This window comes from Cebus imitator, unplaced genomic scaffold, assembly GCF_001604975.1.
Source record: "Cebus imitator isolate Cc_AM_T3 unplaced genomic scaffold, Cebus_imitator-1.0 Scaffold15, whole genome shotgun sequence".
Taxonomy (NCBI): domain Eukaryota; kingdom Metazoa; phylum Chordata; class Mammalia; order Primates; family Cebidae; genus Cebus; species Cebus imitator.
Genome location: NW_016107330.1, coordinates 11479852 through 11496558, shown reverse-complemented (window position 1 = coordinate 11496558; position 16707 = coordinate 11479852). Strand labels below are relative to the sequence as shown.

The following is a 16707-nucleotide window of genomic DNA, read 5'->3' as shown; positions in this document are numbered from 1 at the left end:
CTCCATGTTGGGGCTTCATAGCTTCCAGACACAGAGCAGCTAGGCCACAAGCATCTGTGGTGTACAAGTGATTGCATTAAAAACACTGAGGCATTTTCTATGGTAGGAGACCCAGGCTTTTCCCTTGAAGAGCTTACATTCCACAAACTTAGGGAGCAGTAACCCGCCAAACCTGGGCAAGCTTGAAGGGGCCTGGGGTCACAAGCCGAGTTTGAGAGCCCCCTAGGAGCCAGTGGGGGAAGGGCTGCGATGGTCCCTGCGTAGGTGTCCCTGAGCCCATCTGGCCTCCTCTCCCTGCAGCCTGCTCAACAACTACATGATATGGAACCTGGTGCGGAAAACCAGCTCCTTCCTCGACCAGCGCTTTCAGGATGCCGATGAGAAGTTCATGGAAGTCATGTATGGCACCAAGAAGGTGAGCCTGACGCTGTGCACACCTGAACATGGGCTGAGCACCTACTTTATGATGAGGCGTCTGTGGGAGCACGGGAAGGGACCTTGGCCAGCTGGGGGCGGGCAGAAGCTTCCAGAAGGAGGTGATTATGCCAAGGAAAGGGTAAAGAGGAGTCCTAGCCACTTAGCCAATTTATAGCAAAAAGTAGTTGCCAGTAGTGATGATAAATGCTCTCCTTGAGCAACTCACGTGATCCTCACAATGCCTGTGCAGTGGGCAATGTTATCATCCCCACTTTGCACAGGGGAGCCCCAACAGTATGACTTCTTCCCCAGAAACATAAAACACAGAACAGCGTCTGGCTTGTGGAAGCACCACGAGACCGTTCGCTGTTACTATTTTCCTCCCAGTTTGTAGTCTGGGAAACTGCAGGCCAGGTGGGCTCTACCTGCCTTTAAATGCCCCACCATGACCCAGAGGGTCCACTCTTCCAGAGGCTTCAGGGACCTCCCCTGCCCTCCCACAGGGGAACCTGCCCCCAGTGGAAAGTTCCACAGCCACTTCCACCTTCTCCCCAAGGAAGGGGCTATCACCCTCTTACTCATACAGCCAACTAATGGTTACTCACTGCACTCCTGACACTGCGTGCCAGTACGGCAATACTGAGACAGGTGAGCTGGGCTCTGTACCCCGAGAGCCCACACCGGCTGAGGGAGGTGATAGGAACTGACCTGTTCCCATATGTGCTGTTGAGATACCTCAAGCCCCGGCCCCAGAGAGCAGCTGGAGGGGCCCAGCTACAGAGCAGCAGAGGCTGGTATGCCAAGCTTACCTGACACACCTTCCCTGTAGGGTCCAGCAGCCTTTATGCAGGCATGACAGAGGCCTTAGAGCATCTTGCCTTAGTGTCATTCATTTCACAGTGTCACCCCAGGTTCACACTTCCGACGTGAGAGGCATTAGTAAAAGAGTTAAGATCACCTATGAATAACTAAGATCACATACAAATAACTAATTACTACGGTTATATTTCTAGTTACTTTCTTCTTCATTATTTATATGGAAATAGGCTGAGGCCTTTTGCTCTTGCCTCAGCGCTTATGGGATCTCCCCGCTACACTTCCCTAACCCACGACAGCAGCTAGCAAGGCCCCAGCAGTCCTCCTCAGAGAGCAGGCAGAGCTGACTCCAGCTGGACCCCACCCCTGCAGCCCTTCGCAGAGTCCAATCCAGATGAGGATTGGCAGAGAATTGCAGGGTGTGAGCTCCTGCTTCCAGCCCGGGAATGCATCCTGCCAGTCCTCTCTCCCATCCCCATGCAAACCTACCTCTGACAGGAAGGGGACTGAGGAAGACAGTAGCTGGGAACAAGCCCCATTTCTAACCAGAGGAGCTTCCAAGGGCACCACCACGCCTTGGCCACGAGAGCCACGCTGCCCTACGGAGGACAAGGAGGAGCAGTGTGCTGGCTGCCCTGCCCGGCCAAATCGCCTGCCTGCTCCTCCTGCATCTGCCTTGGACTGGCCCATCTGCCATCCCCAAAGCTTGGATTCTGTTCCCTGCAGAACTTGGCCTTCCAGGGGACTTTCCAGAGAGAGGTTGGATCAGGACCCAGGATGGTGGTTCCAGAGATGGCTCTGTGTGTGGAACATACACCCGCATCAGCTCTCGCCTTTCCGGGTTACAGATTAGGAAACTGAGGCTCAGGGAGGTGAAGGGACTTTCTTAGTCACCCAGAAAGAAAGTAGCAAGGGCCTGGTGCAGTGGCTCATGCCTGTAATCTCAGCACTTTGGGAGGCCGAGACAGATGGGTCACTTGAGACCAGCCTGGAAAACATAGCAAGATCCTGCCTCTATTTTTTTAAATAGTTATTTATTTATTTATTTTTAAAAAGCAGCAAGCTTGAATGTGATCCCAGATCTTATTACAACTTTGTGGCACTTTCAGCTCCTCATTTATAATAATGACAATAATAACCAAAGAGATCATTATTGGATATCTACCTTTTATAGGCATGATCTCAACCACGTTCCTACAACACTTATCATCGTCCATGTTGCAGATGAGGAAACCAAGGCTCAGTGAGGGAAAGGGACTTGTTCAAAGGTGCTTATAAGTGAAGAGGAGGCTCTCAGATCTGACATATCTGATTCCATAGCCCTGAGCTCTGTACCACTCAGCCTCTCTTCTTCAGAAACCAAAAGTTAAGATCAAGCTTCCCTGTAGTCACCAAGGGCTGAGATGGGGGAAGAGGGATGAGGAATTATTGTTTAATGAGTATAGAGTTTCAGATTTGCGAGATAAAAAAGTTCTGAGCCAGGCACAGTGGTGCATGCCTGTACTGTGGTCCCAGCTACTGTGGAGGCTGAGGTGGGAGGACTGCCTGAGCCCAGGAGTTTAAGGCTGCAGCCAGCTATCACTGACTGCACCACCGCACTCCAGCCTGGGCAACAGAGAGAGACCCCATCACTTAAAAAAAAAAAAAATTAGTTGCAGAGTGAGCTTCCCTGGGCCACGTTCAAAGCACAGAATGTTGCTCGCTCGAATGTGGCACTTGGAGCAGGTGGGGCACAGGGAGGCCTCAGAAGAGGCAGGGGCAGGTGGAAACCCTGAGCTGGGAGGCTCTGAGCAGGGGTCTCTGGTTACCCCAGGGCTGATGGGTGAAGGCTGCTGCTCACCTCTTTCTTAATATCCAGCCCTCCCCACTCCCCGACTCTGACGGCATCTAGGCCCAGGCCAGGTCCCTCCTGCTTGCGTTCAGCCCAACTCAAAGCCACCTCCTAGCTCTGTGACCTTGGGTAGTCCTTATACCTCTCTGAGCCTGTTTTTTTTAATCTGCAATTGGAGATCATTCCTGACTTCACCTCACAGGACCTTTCTGTATGACCTCCGTTTGGGAAAAAGCATGGAACCTGGGAAGCAGTGTGGCCTGTGCATTTGTTCATCCTGTCAGGGAGGGAGCCTGCTATGAGGAAACAGCACAGAATTTGGGATCAGAAGATCCGAATTTGAAATGTTTCTTCTAACAACACCTTAGGCAAATTGCTTAATTGGGGCAGGGGCTCAATCTCCCATCTGTAACAAGGGGTAACAAATCCCTGCCCCGCACACCCCCAGGCTGCCTAGGATGACATGGGGGGGTCCCTGTGAAGTCTGTTCTGACTGCTCAAGTGCTGCGTGTGGCTGTTTCTCATCAGCTGTCACCCATTTGTGACTTAAGACTTCCAGCAGGAAGGAAGGAACCCCTTGCTGAGTCCTTGTATTACAGTGAGGAAATTTTAAAAATGCAGCCGGGCGTGGTGGCTCACGCCTGTAATCCAAGCACTTTGGAGGCCAGGGTGGGCGGATCACCTGAGGTCGGGAGTTCAAGACCAGCCTGACCAACGTGGTGAAACCCCATCTTTAAAAAATTAAAAAAAAAAAAAAATGCAGCCAGCTCAGGGTGGAGGAGGCTGCCTGGCTGCTCCTTATCTTCCCGGACTTGAGTCAGAAATCACCTCCAAATGCAGCCTTCCTGACCGGTCAGATCCATCCGACCTTTGCTCCCTTTGGAGATTTTTCTCATCATCCGGTAGCACTTCTAGGGACTTTGTGACTTGTAGGCAGAGAGTGTAGCCTCTTTGAAGGAAAGCATTGGAGCCGGACTTTTTGAGTTCAAATTCCACCTCTGTCTGGGCGTGGTGACTCACACCTGTAATCCCAGCACTTTTCGGAGCCCAAGGCAGATGGATCACCTGAGATTAGGAGTTTGAGGCCACCCTGGCCAACATGTTGAAAGCCCATCTCTACTACAACTACAAAAAATAGTCGGGTGTGATGGCACACACCTGTAATCCCAGCTATGTGGGAGGCTGAGGCAGAAGAATCACCTGAACCCGGGAAGCAGAGGTTAAGATTGCACCACTGCACTCCAGCCTGGAAAACTGAGCAAGACTCCATCTCAAAAAAAAAAAAAAAAATCTACCTCAAGCACTTACTCCCTGGGTGATCCCTTTGGCCAAGTGATTTAACCTCCCTATGCTGCCATTTTGTTTCGTTTGTTTTTGAGACCGACTCTCACTGTGTCACCAAGGCTGGAGTGCAGTGGCACTATCTCAGCTCATTGCAACCTCCACCTCCTTGGTTCAAGGGATTATTCTGCCTCAGCCTCCCGAGTAGCTGGGACTACAGGTGCATGCCACCACGCCCAGCTAATTTTTGTGTTTTTAGTAGAGACAGGGTTTTACCATATTTGCCAGGCTGGTCTCAAACTCCTGACCTTGTGATCCACCTGCCTCAGCCTCCTGAAGTGCCAGGATTACAGGCGTGAGCCACCACACCCAGCCCTCCGCAGTTTTTTAGCTGCAAAAAGAAACAGAGACACCGGCCTGGTGTAGTTAGTGTGAGCAGTATATGCGGTAGGGTCTGGCACACAGTAAGCACTCACTCCATTGCTTCACTTCACTGCAGTGACTGCTGTGGATAGTGCTATCACATGTCTCTCTCACCGGATGTTCTGGGCATTTCAGTTGAGACCCAGGCGTGCATGCAGGCTCACTGTTGATTCATCTCTAGTTTCCAAAGACCTAGCACAGGCCGGGCGTGGTGGCTCACGCCTGTACTCCCAGCACTTCGGGAGACCAAGGCAGGCAGATCACCTGAGGTTGGGAGTTTGAGACCAGTCTGATAAACATGGAGAAACCCCATCTCTACTAAAAATACAGAATTAGCTGGGCATGGTGGTGCATGCCTGTAATCCCAGCTACTCGAGAGGCTAAGGCAGGAGAATCACTTGAACCCGGGAGGTGGAGGTTACGGTGAGCTGAGATGGCGCCATTGCACTCCAGCCTGGGCAACCAGAGTTAAACTCCATCTAAAATAAAAATAAAAAAGACCTAGCACAGTCAGGTTGCAGGGGAACTGCTCAGAATGCTCAGAGAACACTGGAACCGTAAATGAATGAAAGCACATATGAAGGAAGGGTTTATCCAGAGAATCCCCTGAGAAGATGATGCATAAGAGTCTGTCCATGATTCAGCTCTCACAGCCTGGAGCCTCAAATTAGAGTTCCCCTAGTCCTAGCTTCCTGTGTGGCTGGCCTCAGCCAGACACAGACCATGTGTCCAGCTTTGGGCTTCTCAGCCTAGGGAGGGCAGGCAGGGTAGGGAGGGAGAGGCTGAGGGCAGGCATCCAAATGGACACGTAGTTGGGAAAGCTAAAAAGAACTTGGGTGGCCAAACTTAGAGACAAGAAGAGTGGCCCTTCCTTCCTTCTTTCTTTCCTGGAAGAAATTTTTATAACTAAGGCATAATTTACATACAATAAGATATGCAATATACCTTAAGTATACAGTTCAGTGAGTTTCTGGTTTTGTTTTGTTTTGAGATGGAGTCTCACTCTCTCGCCTGGGCTGGAGTGCAGTGGCACGATCTGGGCCCACTGCAACCTCCACCTCCAGGGTTCAAGCGATTCTCATGCCTCAGCCTCTCAAGTAGCTGGGGTTACAGGTGCCCACCACCACACCTGGCTAATTCTTGTATTTTTAGTAGAGACGGGGTTTCACCTTGTTGACCAGGCTGCACTGACCTCGGGTGATCCACCCACTTTGGCCACCCACAGTGCTGGGATTACAGGTGTGAGCTGCTGCGCCCGGCCCTGTTTTGTTTTTGGCTGGTTGGTTGGTTGGTATAAAAATACCGAATTTTGTTGATCCACCTGCCTGTTGATGGACATTTGGGCTGGTGTCAGTTTAGGGCTATTATGAATCCGGCTGCCTTGAGCATGGGTGATTGTCACCACCTGTTCTTTGGGGTTAAGAGGACATTGCTTCCTCTGTAACACTTGGGATTGATGTAAGCAGGGCCACCACACATGGTCACATACACTGCCCACAGAGGGATGTCTGGCTGAGGATCAGTGGGCCAGCACTAGCTGGGCACGTGGCCCTGGCCATGCCCGGGGGTTGCAGCCCACAGACGCCTGTTTCTGGTTCACGCAGAGGTGTCGTGTGGACTGTGGGGCTGGTAGGTGAGACCAGGAAGAATCAAGGCGTTGCAGTCCCACGGTGAGCCGGGCGTGGTGACTCACACCTGTAATTTCAGCACTCTGGGAGGTTGAGGCAGGAGAATCACTTGAGCCCAGGGCCCAGGAGTTCTAGACCAGCCTCGGCAATATAGTGGAACCATGTCTCTATTAAAAAAAAAAAAAAAAAATTTAACAGAATAAAAGTATCAGGCATGGTGGCATGCACCTATAGTCCCAGCTACTTGGGAGGCTAAGGTAGGAAGATCACTTGAGCCTGGGCGGTGGAGGCTGCAGTGAGCTGTGATCATACCACTGCACTCCAGCCTAGGTGACAGAACGAGACCCTGCCTTAAAAAAAAATCCTGCAGTGTTGCTGTAGTGTTCTCATGTGAGGAGCTCATCAATGGCATTGGAGCCCTGGCTGTCCGGGAAGCTCTTTCTGTGGCTCAGGGTAGACCGTTACTCCCCATGGCTCTTTGCCACTGGGACTCCCGGTCTCCGCTGGAGGCAGGACGAGCAGGGGGTAGGTAGGAGCATGGGATGTGGAGTCAGGCACATCTCAATTCTTGTCCCAACGACACTTGTCTCTCGCAGGGGCACCCTGGGCCAGAGGCTGCTCCATGCCGAGTATTTCCCCACCTGTCAAATGGCTCCTCGTAAGCCCCGAGGGTCATTGAATGGCTCAGTGGGACACTGTGAAGTCCCAGCACAGAGCCTGGCATTCAGGAAATGGCAGGGGGTGGCAATGAGGTGTATCAGTGGTCTCTTGGTCTGGTCACTAAAATAACTTTACTGGGTTGGGGAGCTCTCCCTGAACCAGAACGAAGCGTGGGTCCCACATGGTGATACCTCCGGGAAAGAAAGCGGCTGGGAACAGAAAGGCTGGGGCCCAGTATGACCCCAGCTTGTGTTTTCCAGACCTGTCTTCCTCGCTGGAAGTTTTGCGTGAGTGACACAGAAAACAACCTGGGCTTTGCGTTGGGCCCCATGTTCGTCAAAGCGACCTTTGCCGAGGACAGCAAGAGCATAGTAAGTGCCTCCCCCGTGGATACATGCCATGAGGTCACACGTGCTGTGGCCATGCGCAGACCTGCCAGTCACACTCCGGCCCACCTTGGGCCTTTTCTGCGCTGGGACAGAGGGTCCTGGGGCCGCAGCCTCAATGCAGAGGCCCCAATTCCCAGAGCCCTGGGTGATGGGAGTCTCACGCCGGCAGCTCTCAGTCCAGCCCCTTCATCTGCACAAGCTCCTGTGAGCCTCACAGCAGCCTGCCAGGCTGGGGCAGCCATCCCCACCTCCAAGGGTGTGAGGGACCCAGAGAGAATGTTGGCAGAGCAGTTTGGCCCAGAGGGTGACATTTTTCTTATCCTGTGGGTGATAGGTTTGTTCTAGACAGGCAGAGGAATACCATGGCAGGGTGCTGTGGAAATAGCCAGGCCTAAGCTCAGATCCCGGCTTCACCGCTGGCCGGGTGGCCTGGGACAGTTCTTACATCATCTGTAATGTAGAGGCGGGGCCTGTCCTCCCGCAGAGAGAGATTAAATGAGATGCCACACACTGGGCACTGGCATAAAATAAGGGTTCAGCCAATGGGAGTGGTCACTCTATTGTTACAATCTTGATGACAAATCGTATTCATTATGTCGATGTCATCTGCAGCCAGTGAGCCAACCCCAATTCAGATCCATTGCAGTGACCGGCCTGTGAGCAGCTGGGCAGGTCTGAGTTGGGGTCTGCTGGCCCCTCTGCTCTTGTTGCTGCACAGCTCTGCCTTCCCATTCTCTAGAGCCTTCACCCTTCTGTTTCCGAACTTGTCTGCTCTTGACATTGTCACCCTTGAGAGCACCCATCCATCTCCAGCCTGAGCATGCACTTCTGAAGCTGTGCCTCGGAACATGAGTACTCTAGATTTTAAAGCTCGTTCCATCAGAAAGGAATGGTGTGGTCCAATAAGTCTGGGAGAGGCTGTGTATTCTCCCCTCTCTGGAAGAATCGCAGTACCTGTTACCACATTAAAGGCTCTGAAAAGTCCCACGGCAGAGACTTTTCGAACTTTCCTGAAGCTCATCCGAAGCGGATTGGAGCGTGGACCCCTGTGTGTAGAAGGCCAGTCCTGCCTTGCAGGTTTTCATGTTAGGAGCATGGTTTGGAAACCACAGCTGTGGCTCTCCTTCTCACCCCAGCCTGATGCTTTGAAAATAGAGTTGAATCTCTGGCCCTGCATCATTCTTCTGCATGGGGTGCCCATTGCATTTAGAGACCAGTGCCCAGACCTCACTGCTGTGATGTGTGTCTCCTCAGGCCACTGAGATTATCCTGGAGATCAAGAAGGCATTTGAGGAAAGCCTGAGCACCCTGAAGTGGATGGATGAGGAAACCAGAAAATCAGCCAAGGAAAAGGTAAGGCTGGCCAGATACTGGGAGGGGGTGCTGCGGCATCCAGCACAGACGGAGGAGGGTCGGGGAAGGAGAGGCCAGTTCTATCCGGGAGCACGGCCTGGATGCTGTCTCACTTTCATGGGGTGAGTAGTCTAGGCCTAGCAGGATTCGGGGTCACCTCAAGCACACAATCACATGGACGTCTGTAGAAGACAAACCTCACTGAGTGCACGGGGGAAAGGTGCAGGGAGACGCAGCATGTCCCGTGGGGCAGGACGAATCCAGCACCATCCATGGGGTGGGAGTCAGGGAAGACTTCCCTTGGGAAAGTGACATTTAAACAGAGACCTAAAGGATAAGTAGAAGTTTGACAAAGGGAAAACCTTTCCAGAAAAAGACATGAAAGCCCAACGCAGGCAGGGCCTGGCCCTGGTCCCCCTTGGCCCAGACTATGAGCCCAGCAGCCAAGGAGCTGAGGCTGGCCTGGCCGGTGTTGCCAGGCACTCACTTCCTCTGTCTGTCCTGTGCAGGCAGATGCCATCTACAACATGATAGGTTACCCCAACTTCATCATGGACCCCAAGGAGCTGGACAAAGTGTTCAATGATGTGAGTACCTGCTGCCATGCCCCCTTGCATTCCCAAATGCCCCCTGTGGAGAGGGCTGGGCGGGGCTGGGTCCAGATGGGGTGCTAGAGGCAGCATGGTTGTCAAAACACAAGTGCCTATAGTCCCAGCCACTTGGGGGCTGAGATGGGAAGATCACTTGTGCTCCAGAAGTCAAGGCTGCAGCAAGCTGTGATTGCGCAACCACCCTCCAGCGTGGGCGACAGAGCAAGACCCTGTCTCAAAAAAAAAAGAGAGATGATGTGGTGTGAGGTTTGAGGATGGGTCAGGCATGAGGAAGCCTTTTCTGCTCCTTAATTCGACTCCTGGGTCAGCTGGAGGCCCTGCCTCCCCGTAGCCACCATCAATCCGGCAGCACCCACCAGTCAGTACAGAACACATGCTGTGCGCCCCTGGAGATGGTCAGCTCCATTCGATGTGTGGGAAATAATGGAGGAAACAGATCCCAGAAGGTGTGGAGAGAATTGGTGGCCCTCAGACATCAGGGGTGGAACATGAAGTGGAAAACCTTCACACCACCTCCTCCCTCTCTGGTCGTGCCTCCCAGAGTTACCTCCTGTCCCCGTGGTCCTCCCCCATCTCCCCAGAAACCCAGACCTCTGATTTTGCCTTTGAAATGCTAATGGGAAAGAAGCAGCATAAACCCATGTGCATTTTTAAGCTTGGTTTGGGCAGCAGGGGTAGTTGATAGATCCCTGCTCGTTAGAACTTTTGGCAAATCACTCCGTTAAGTGGATTGTGCTTCTGCCTCAAATGATAAAGTTTTATATTTTCTTCTGATTGAAATACTTGAATTCAGGCATTTAAAAAAAATTTTTTTTTTTTGAGACAGGGTCTCACTCTGTCACCCAGACTGGAGTGTAGTGGTGCTGTCTCAATTCACTGCAACCTCTGCCTTCCAGGTTCAAGCAAGTCTCCTCCCTCAGCCTCCAAGTAGCTGGGATTACAGGCGTATGCCACTACCACCTGGCTAATGTTTGTATTTTTAGTAGAGGCTGGGGCGGGGCGGGGGGGGGGCGTGGTTTCACCATGTTGGCCAGGCTGGTCTCGAACTCCTGACCTCAGATGATCCACCTGCCTTGGCCTCCCAAAGTGCTGGGATTACAGGCGTGAGCCACCGCACGCAGCTTGAATTCAGACATTTAAAAATCTAATAACGTCTCATCATGCTTATATTTAGAACCTAAGACTATACAAACTCTTTCTGAGATCATGAGACTCATTCTGCAGCCTTTTTCCTTGAGAGTCATTTCAGATGCTCCAGGGTGTCCTGACGCAACATCCTTGGGCCCCTGGAGGCATCCCAGATACAGCCCTGGATCCACTCCTGTCCCTGAGGCTCCAGCATTTTACCAGAGCCAGGGAGAATTTTGCACCTGTCAAGAGCTGAGCCAGGCGCAGTGGCTCATGCCTGTAATGCCAACACTTTGGGTGGCCGAGGTCGGGGGACTGCTTGAGCCCAGGAGTGTAAGACAAGCCCAGGCAACATAGTGAAACCTCATCTCTACAAAAAAAATTAAAAGTTAACTGGGCAGGGTGGCATGTGCCTATAGTCCGAGCTACTTAAAAGGCTGAGATGGGCATACTTGTGCTCAAGAAGTCAAGCCTGCAGCAAGCTGTGATTGCACCATTGCACTCCAGTGTGGTTAACAGAGCAAGACCCTGTCTCAAAAAAAAAAAAAAGAAAGAAAAAAAGCTGGAAGACTGGGCCAAGTAGCGAGAAGGGTATACAGTGATGCCCTTGACATTTCAGTTAGATTTCACTTTACTTACTAGATCTAGTATGGTAGCTACTAGCCACAGGTGGCTATTTAACTAATTAAAACTTAAATTAGTTTAAATTTAATTTAAAAGCCACACTCGCTACATTTGAAATGCTTAGTAGCAGCCAGGTGTGGTGGCTTACGCCTGTAATCCCAGCACTTTGGGAGGCCAAGGCGGGCGGATCACCTGAGGTCAGGAGTTCAAAACCAGCCTGGCCAACGTGGTGAAACCCCATCTCTACTAAAAATACAAAAATTAGCCAGGCGTGGTGGCAGATGCCTGTAATACCAGCTACTCAGGGAGGCTGAGGCACGAGAATCATTTAAGCCCAGGCGGCGGAGGTTGCAGTGAGCCGAGATCGCTCCATTGCACTCGGGCAACAGAGCAAGACTCCATCTCAAAAAAAGAAAAAAATGCTTAAGCGTCTGCTATACTGGACAGCACAGGCATAGAGCATAGAACCTCCATCCTCACAGGAGGTTCTATTGGATAACATGGGAAATATTTCATGCCTGGGCGCAGGCACCGCTGTGGGTTCATCGTGCAATGCTGTCATTCTATCTGGTGCCCCAGGGTGAAGGCCAAGAGAAGAGCTGACCCTGCAGCCCCAAACCCTGCATTCGGTCTCCAGCCTGCAGATTAACCTCTTAACCATGACAGCGCTTGGCATCCTGTCTTGGAAGATGCCTGTCACCGAGGGCACATTGTGATTGTGACTCCACTTCCTCTTTTCCAGTACACCGCAGTTCCAGACCTCTATTTTGAGAACGCCATGCGGTTTTTCAACTTCTCATGGAGGGTCACTGCCGACCAGCTCAGGAAAGCCCCCAACAGAGATCAGTGAGTTCCCCCAGGTCCTGCCAGAAAGGTGCCACCTCCCCACCTGTGGGCATACCCTGTGCCGAGCTGGCCTCCATTGCACCCTTACCGTGCACCCAATCAGCTATCATGAAAGCCATCTGAAGAGTGGAGGCCATTGTTATCCCACTTTTCAGACTATGAAACCAAGGGCAAAAGAAGTGTGGCCCCACTAGGTGCTGGGATGGGCTTGAGTCTGCCTAGCCTGTTGGCAGGGTGAGCCTGGCCTCTGGAGCTGAGCTGATCTGGCACCCTGTCCCTGCTCCAATGCTTTGAGATTTGGAGACTTCATGGCAAAACCCCATCTTCACTAAAAATACAAAAATTAGCTGGGCATGGTGGCATGCACCTGTAATCCCAGCTATTTAGGGAGGCTGAGGCACGAGAATCACTTAAACCCAGAAGGTGGAGGTTGCAGTGAGCCGAGATTGCGCCATTGCACTCCAGCCTTAGCGATAGAGCAAGACTCCGTCTGAAAAAAAAAAAAAAAAAAGAAAAAGAAATGCTTAGGCATTCATTATCCGAAGAATAGGATGGGAGGAGCTGGTTCTCGGGTCCTTATGGCAGTCAAATGTAAGGACCTCTGGGGATCGACAGACCCCAAGGAGGCCCCGGCAAGGGTGGCTTTCCCACATTTCCTCACTAGCACGAGTCGGGGGTCTCAGGACAGGGTGCCCACAAAGGCCTGGGGAAGGTTCTGGATGGGCCTCACAGCTATGCAAAGCTCACTGTGCATCAGAGTCCTCTGAGAAACGTTTTTAAAGATACAGCTTCCTCATCAGGCACGGTGGCTCACGCCTGTAATCTCAGCACTTTGGGAGGCCAAGGCAGGTGGATCACTTGAGTCCAGGAGTTTGAAACCAGCCATGGTCAACATGGTGAAACTCCTTCTCTACTAAAAATACAAAAATTAGCTGGGTGTGGTGGTGCACACCTGTAGTCCCAGCTGCTGAGGCTGAGGCACAAGAATCGCTTGAATCTGGGAGGCGGAGGTTGCAGTGAGCCAAGATCGTGGCACTGCACTCCAGCATGGGCGACAGAGCAAGATTCCATCTCAAAAAAAACAGCTTCCTGAACTTAAATCAGGATAACCTAGAATGAGACCTGGTGTGTGTCCTTTTTATTACTGCCTCCTCAGGCCAAGCACAATGGCTCATGCCCACACTCCCAGGACTTTGGGAGGCTGAGGTAGGCAGATCACTTGAGCCCAAGCCAGGCTGGGCAACATAGGGAGACCCGGTCTCTACAAAAAAAAAAAATTTTTTTTTTTTAAGACAGGGTTGCACCATGTTGGTCAGGCTGGTCTTGAACTCCCGACCTCAGGTGATCCACCCACCTTGACCTCCAAAGTGCTTGGATTACAGGTGTGAGCCACCATGCACGGCCAAAAAAATTTTTTTTTAATTAGCTGGGCCTCGTGGCATGAACCTGTAGTCCCAGCTACTACAGCTACTGGGGAGGCTGAGGTAGGAGGATCACTTGAGCCAGGAGGTCAAGGCTGCAGTGAGCCAAGATCATGCCACTGTACTCCTGCCTGGGCAACAGAGTGAGACCCTGCCTCAAAAAAAAAAAAACAAAAAACTTTGTCTCCTCAAAAAAATTAGATGTAGTCAGCCCAGTTCTAGTCTTCGGTCTAAGGTTGTTCCATTCCTTAGTGCAAACATTTGGGATGAATCTTAGGGAAGGGTGCAATCAACTTCTCTTTGCCTCTGGTGCCCCCTGGTGGAGTACAGGGGTTAAAAATCTATTTCCTTCATTTCCAGCCTCCAACCGGCACACACCCCCAATGCACAAGAAGGTGGGCTTTTACCTTCAGAACATGACATAGACCCGTTGCCAATTTATCTGAAGTATTTTTAACTTAGCTTGAATTTTTTAATTTAGATTTCCTCGCCTACCCATTGAAGTATGTGTGATTATTTGAATATAAATACGATGTTTTAAATTCTTCCATAGAGCTGGGTACAGCGGCTCACGCCTATAATTCAAACATTTTGAGAGGCTTAGACAGGAAGATCTCCTGATCCCAGGAGTTTGAGACCAGCATGGACAACATGGCAAAACCCTGTCTCTACAAAAAATTTAAAAAATCAGCCGGGCGTGGTAATGTGTGCTTAAGCCCAGGAGGTTGAGGCTGCAGTGAGCTACACATGCATCCCTGCACTCCAGCCTGGGCTCCAGAGCAAGATGCTGTCCCTAAAATAAACATATACATAAATAAAGTTGTTGGCAAGGCTCTGTGGCTTACACCTGTAATCCCAGTATTGAGAGGCTGAGGCAGGCAGATCACCTGAGGTCAGGAGTTCAAGACCAATCTGGCCAACATGGTGAAACCCCGTCTCTACTAAAAATATAAAAATTAGCCAGGCATGATGGTACACACCTGTAATCCCAGCTACTTGGGAGGCTGACACAGGAGAATCACTTGAACCCAGGAGGCAGAGGTTGCAGTGAACAGAGATCGCACCACTGTACTCCAGCCTGGGCAACAGAGTGAAACTTCATCTCAAAATAAATAAAGTTCTCAAAATCTTCCCATGGCTGTGGGGCTCACCTGGAGGAGGCAGAGTGTCTCTTAGTGGAAATGTCATCTCCATCTCACCGCACTCCCTACTCACCCTTTCCCTCTGCACCAGAGAAGTCATTGAAATCCCAAATAGTCCATGACTATTCACCATTACTTTCAAAACCTTTTCTGGTCTTAGGATCCTTCTACACTCTTAAAAAAATTATTGGACCCACAAAATGTCATGGGTTATATTGATTTTTTTTTTTTTTTTGACAGAGTCTTGCTCCGTCGCCCATGGTGGAGTGCAGTGGCTCAATCTCGACTCACTGCAACCTCTGCCTCCCAGGTTCCAGTGATTCTCCTGCCTCAACCTCCTGAGTAGCTGGGATTACAGGTCCCCACCACCATGCCCAGCTAATTTTTGTATTTTTAATAGGGACAGGGTTTCATCATGTTGGCTAGGCTGGTCTGAAACTCCTGACCTCAGGTGAGCCACCACACCGGGCCCTGATTTTTATTAAAATTTTTGGACAATAACTATTTTCAAAAAACTAATGAAAAGAGGTATCATTTTACTTTTTGCAAATGTTTTGTATGTCTGACTTAAAGACAGCTGGATTCTCATATCTGATTCTGCAGTCAATCTGTTACCATATGTTGTTTTGATATATAGAAAGAATTCTTGCCTCACACAGGAATTTCATTGGGAAAGTGAGGGATATTTTAATAGTCTTTTCAGGTACTTGTGCATGTTATTCAGCTACTATACCAAAACTCAAAAAATGGTAATTTTTTAAAGGTTAATTGTAATATGGAACCTGAAACCACATCCAGGAACTTTTTTTTTCTTTTTTTGAGACAGTCTCACTTTATCACCCAGGTGACCTCAGCTCACTGCAGCCTCAGCCTTCCCAGGCTCAGGTGATTCTTCCACCTCAGCCTCCCAAAGTGCTGGGATTACAGGTATGAGCCACCATGGCCAGCCTTCATGAACTTTTCATGCTCCATTATACTAAAATCCATTGGTCTCTCTTGCACTTTGAATGGATCTTTTACCCAGGTGTGATTTTGTGACATCATGCATTAGTCATTTGGAAAACAATGGTTCACTGAGTTTTACAGATCTTCCAAATGGTGATACTTTCATTATGCAATATCAGAAAAAATTCACATTTGTTAATATCACTGCTGACCTCATGAGAAAAGCCTTTAATTGTTATTGGTAAGCTGTCAAATTTATGGTAACCAATATAAGTTACAGGCGTGAGCCACTGCCGCCGGTCATAATTATTAATTTCATCACATCTCGATCCCCAAATACAAGTTTTTCAGAACTTTAATTTTTGCCTGAAAAATCCAACATTTAAAAAAATCTCATATTTTTATCATTGGCAACAGACGGCATGATTGTTTTCCTTGAGGTGATAAGCTCACTTTATTTATTTTAAAGAAAACATCTGCCAGATATCCAAGTCTGAAATTCTATAGTTTGCCAGTCAGCCTAAAAGTACCATCAGGGTTTCATGAAAAAAGCAGAATGCTTTATATGTGGATTTCCCACTGGTCACAGGGAATATTAAAAAGTCTTCTACCAGGTGCAGTGGCTCATACCTGCAATCCCAGCAGTTCAGGAAGCTGAGGTGGGAGGATCACTCAATGAGCCCAGGAGTTCAAAACCAGCCTGGGAAACACAGCAAGACTCCACCTCTATAACATTATTTTTGAAAAAACAGGCCAGGCGCGGTGGCTCACGCCTGTAATCACAGCACTTTGGGAGGCTGAGGCGGGCGCAGATCATGAGGTCAGGAGTTTGAGACCAGCCTGGCCAATATGGTGAAACACCATCTCTACTAAAAATACAAAAAATTAGCTGGGCGTGGTGGCGCATGCCTGTAATCCCTGCTACTCTGGTGGCTGACACAGAAGAATCGCTTGAACCCAGGAGGCGGAGGTTGCAGTGAGCCGAGATCACACCACTGCACTCCAGCCTGGGCAACAGAGCGAGACTCTGTCTCAAAAAAAAAAAAAAAAAAAATATCAGCCAGGAATGGTCACAAGTGCCTGTAGTCCCAGCTACTTGAGAGCCTAAGGTGGGAGAATAGCTTGAGCCCAGGAGTTTGAGGCTGTAGTTGATCATGCCACTGCACTCGAGCCTGGGTGAAAGAACGAGACC

The 16707-nt window shown here is 50.2% G+C and overlaps 1 protein-coding gene across 7 annotated transcripts in view; it reads left to right on the top strand.

Annotated features, from left to right (window-relative positions):
- The window catches only part of ECE1 (endothelin converting enzyme 1), a 129922-nt gene that overhangs the window by 101827 nt on the left and 11388 nt on the right, over positions 1–16707 (top strand). For all 7 annotated transcript variants that reach the window (XM_017506768.2, XM_017506789.2, XM_017506782.2 and 4 more), the window contains 5 exons: positions 301–415; positions 7317–7427; positions 8700–8798; positions 9308–9385; positions 11904–12007. In XM_017506768.2, coding sequence (XP_017362257.1) covers positions 301–415; positions 7317–7427; positions 8700–8798; positions 9308–9385; positions 11904–12007 — 507 coding nt within the window. The remainder of the gene's footprint in view (positions 1–300; positions 416–7316; positions 7428–8699; positions 8799–9307; positions 9386–11903; positions 12008–16707) is intronic.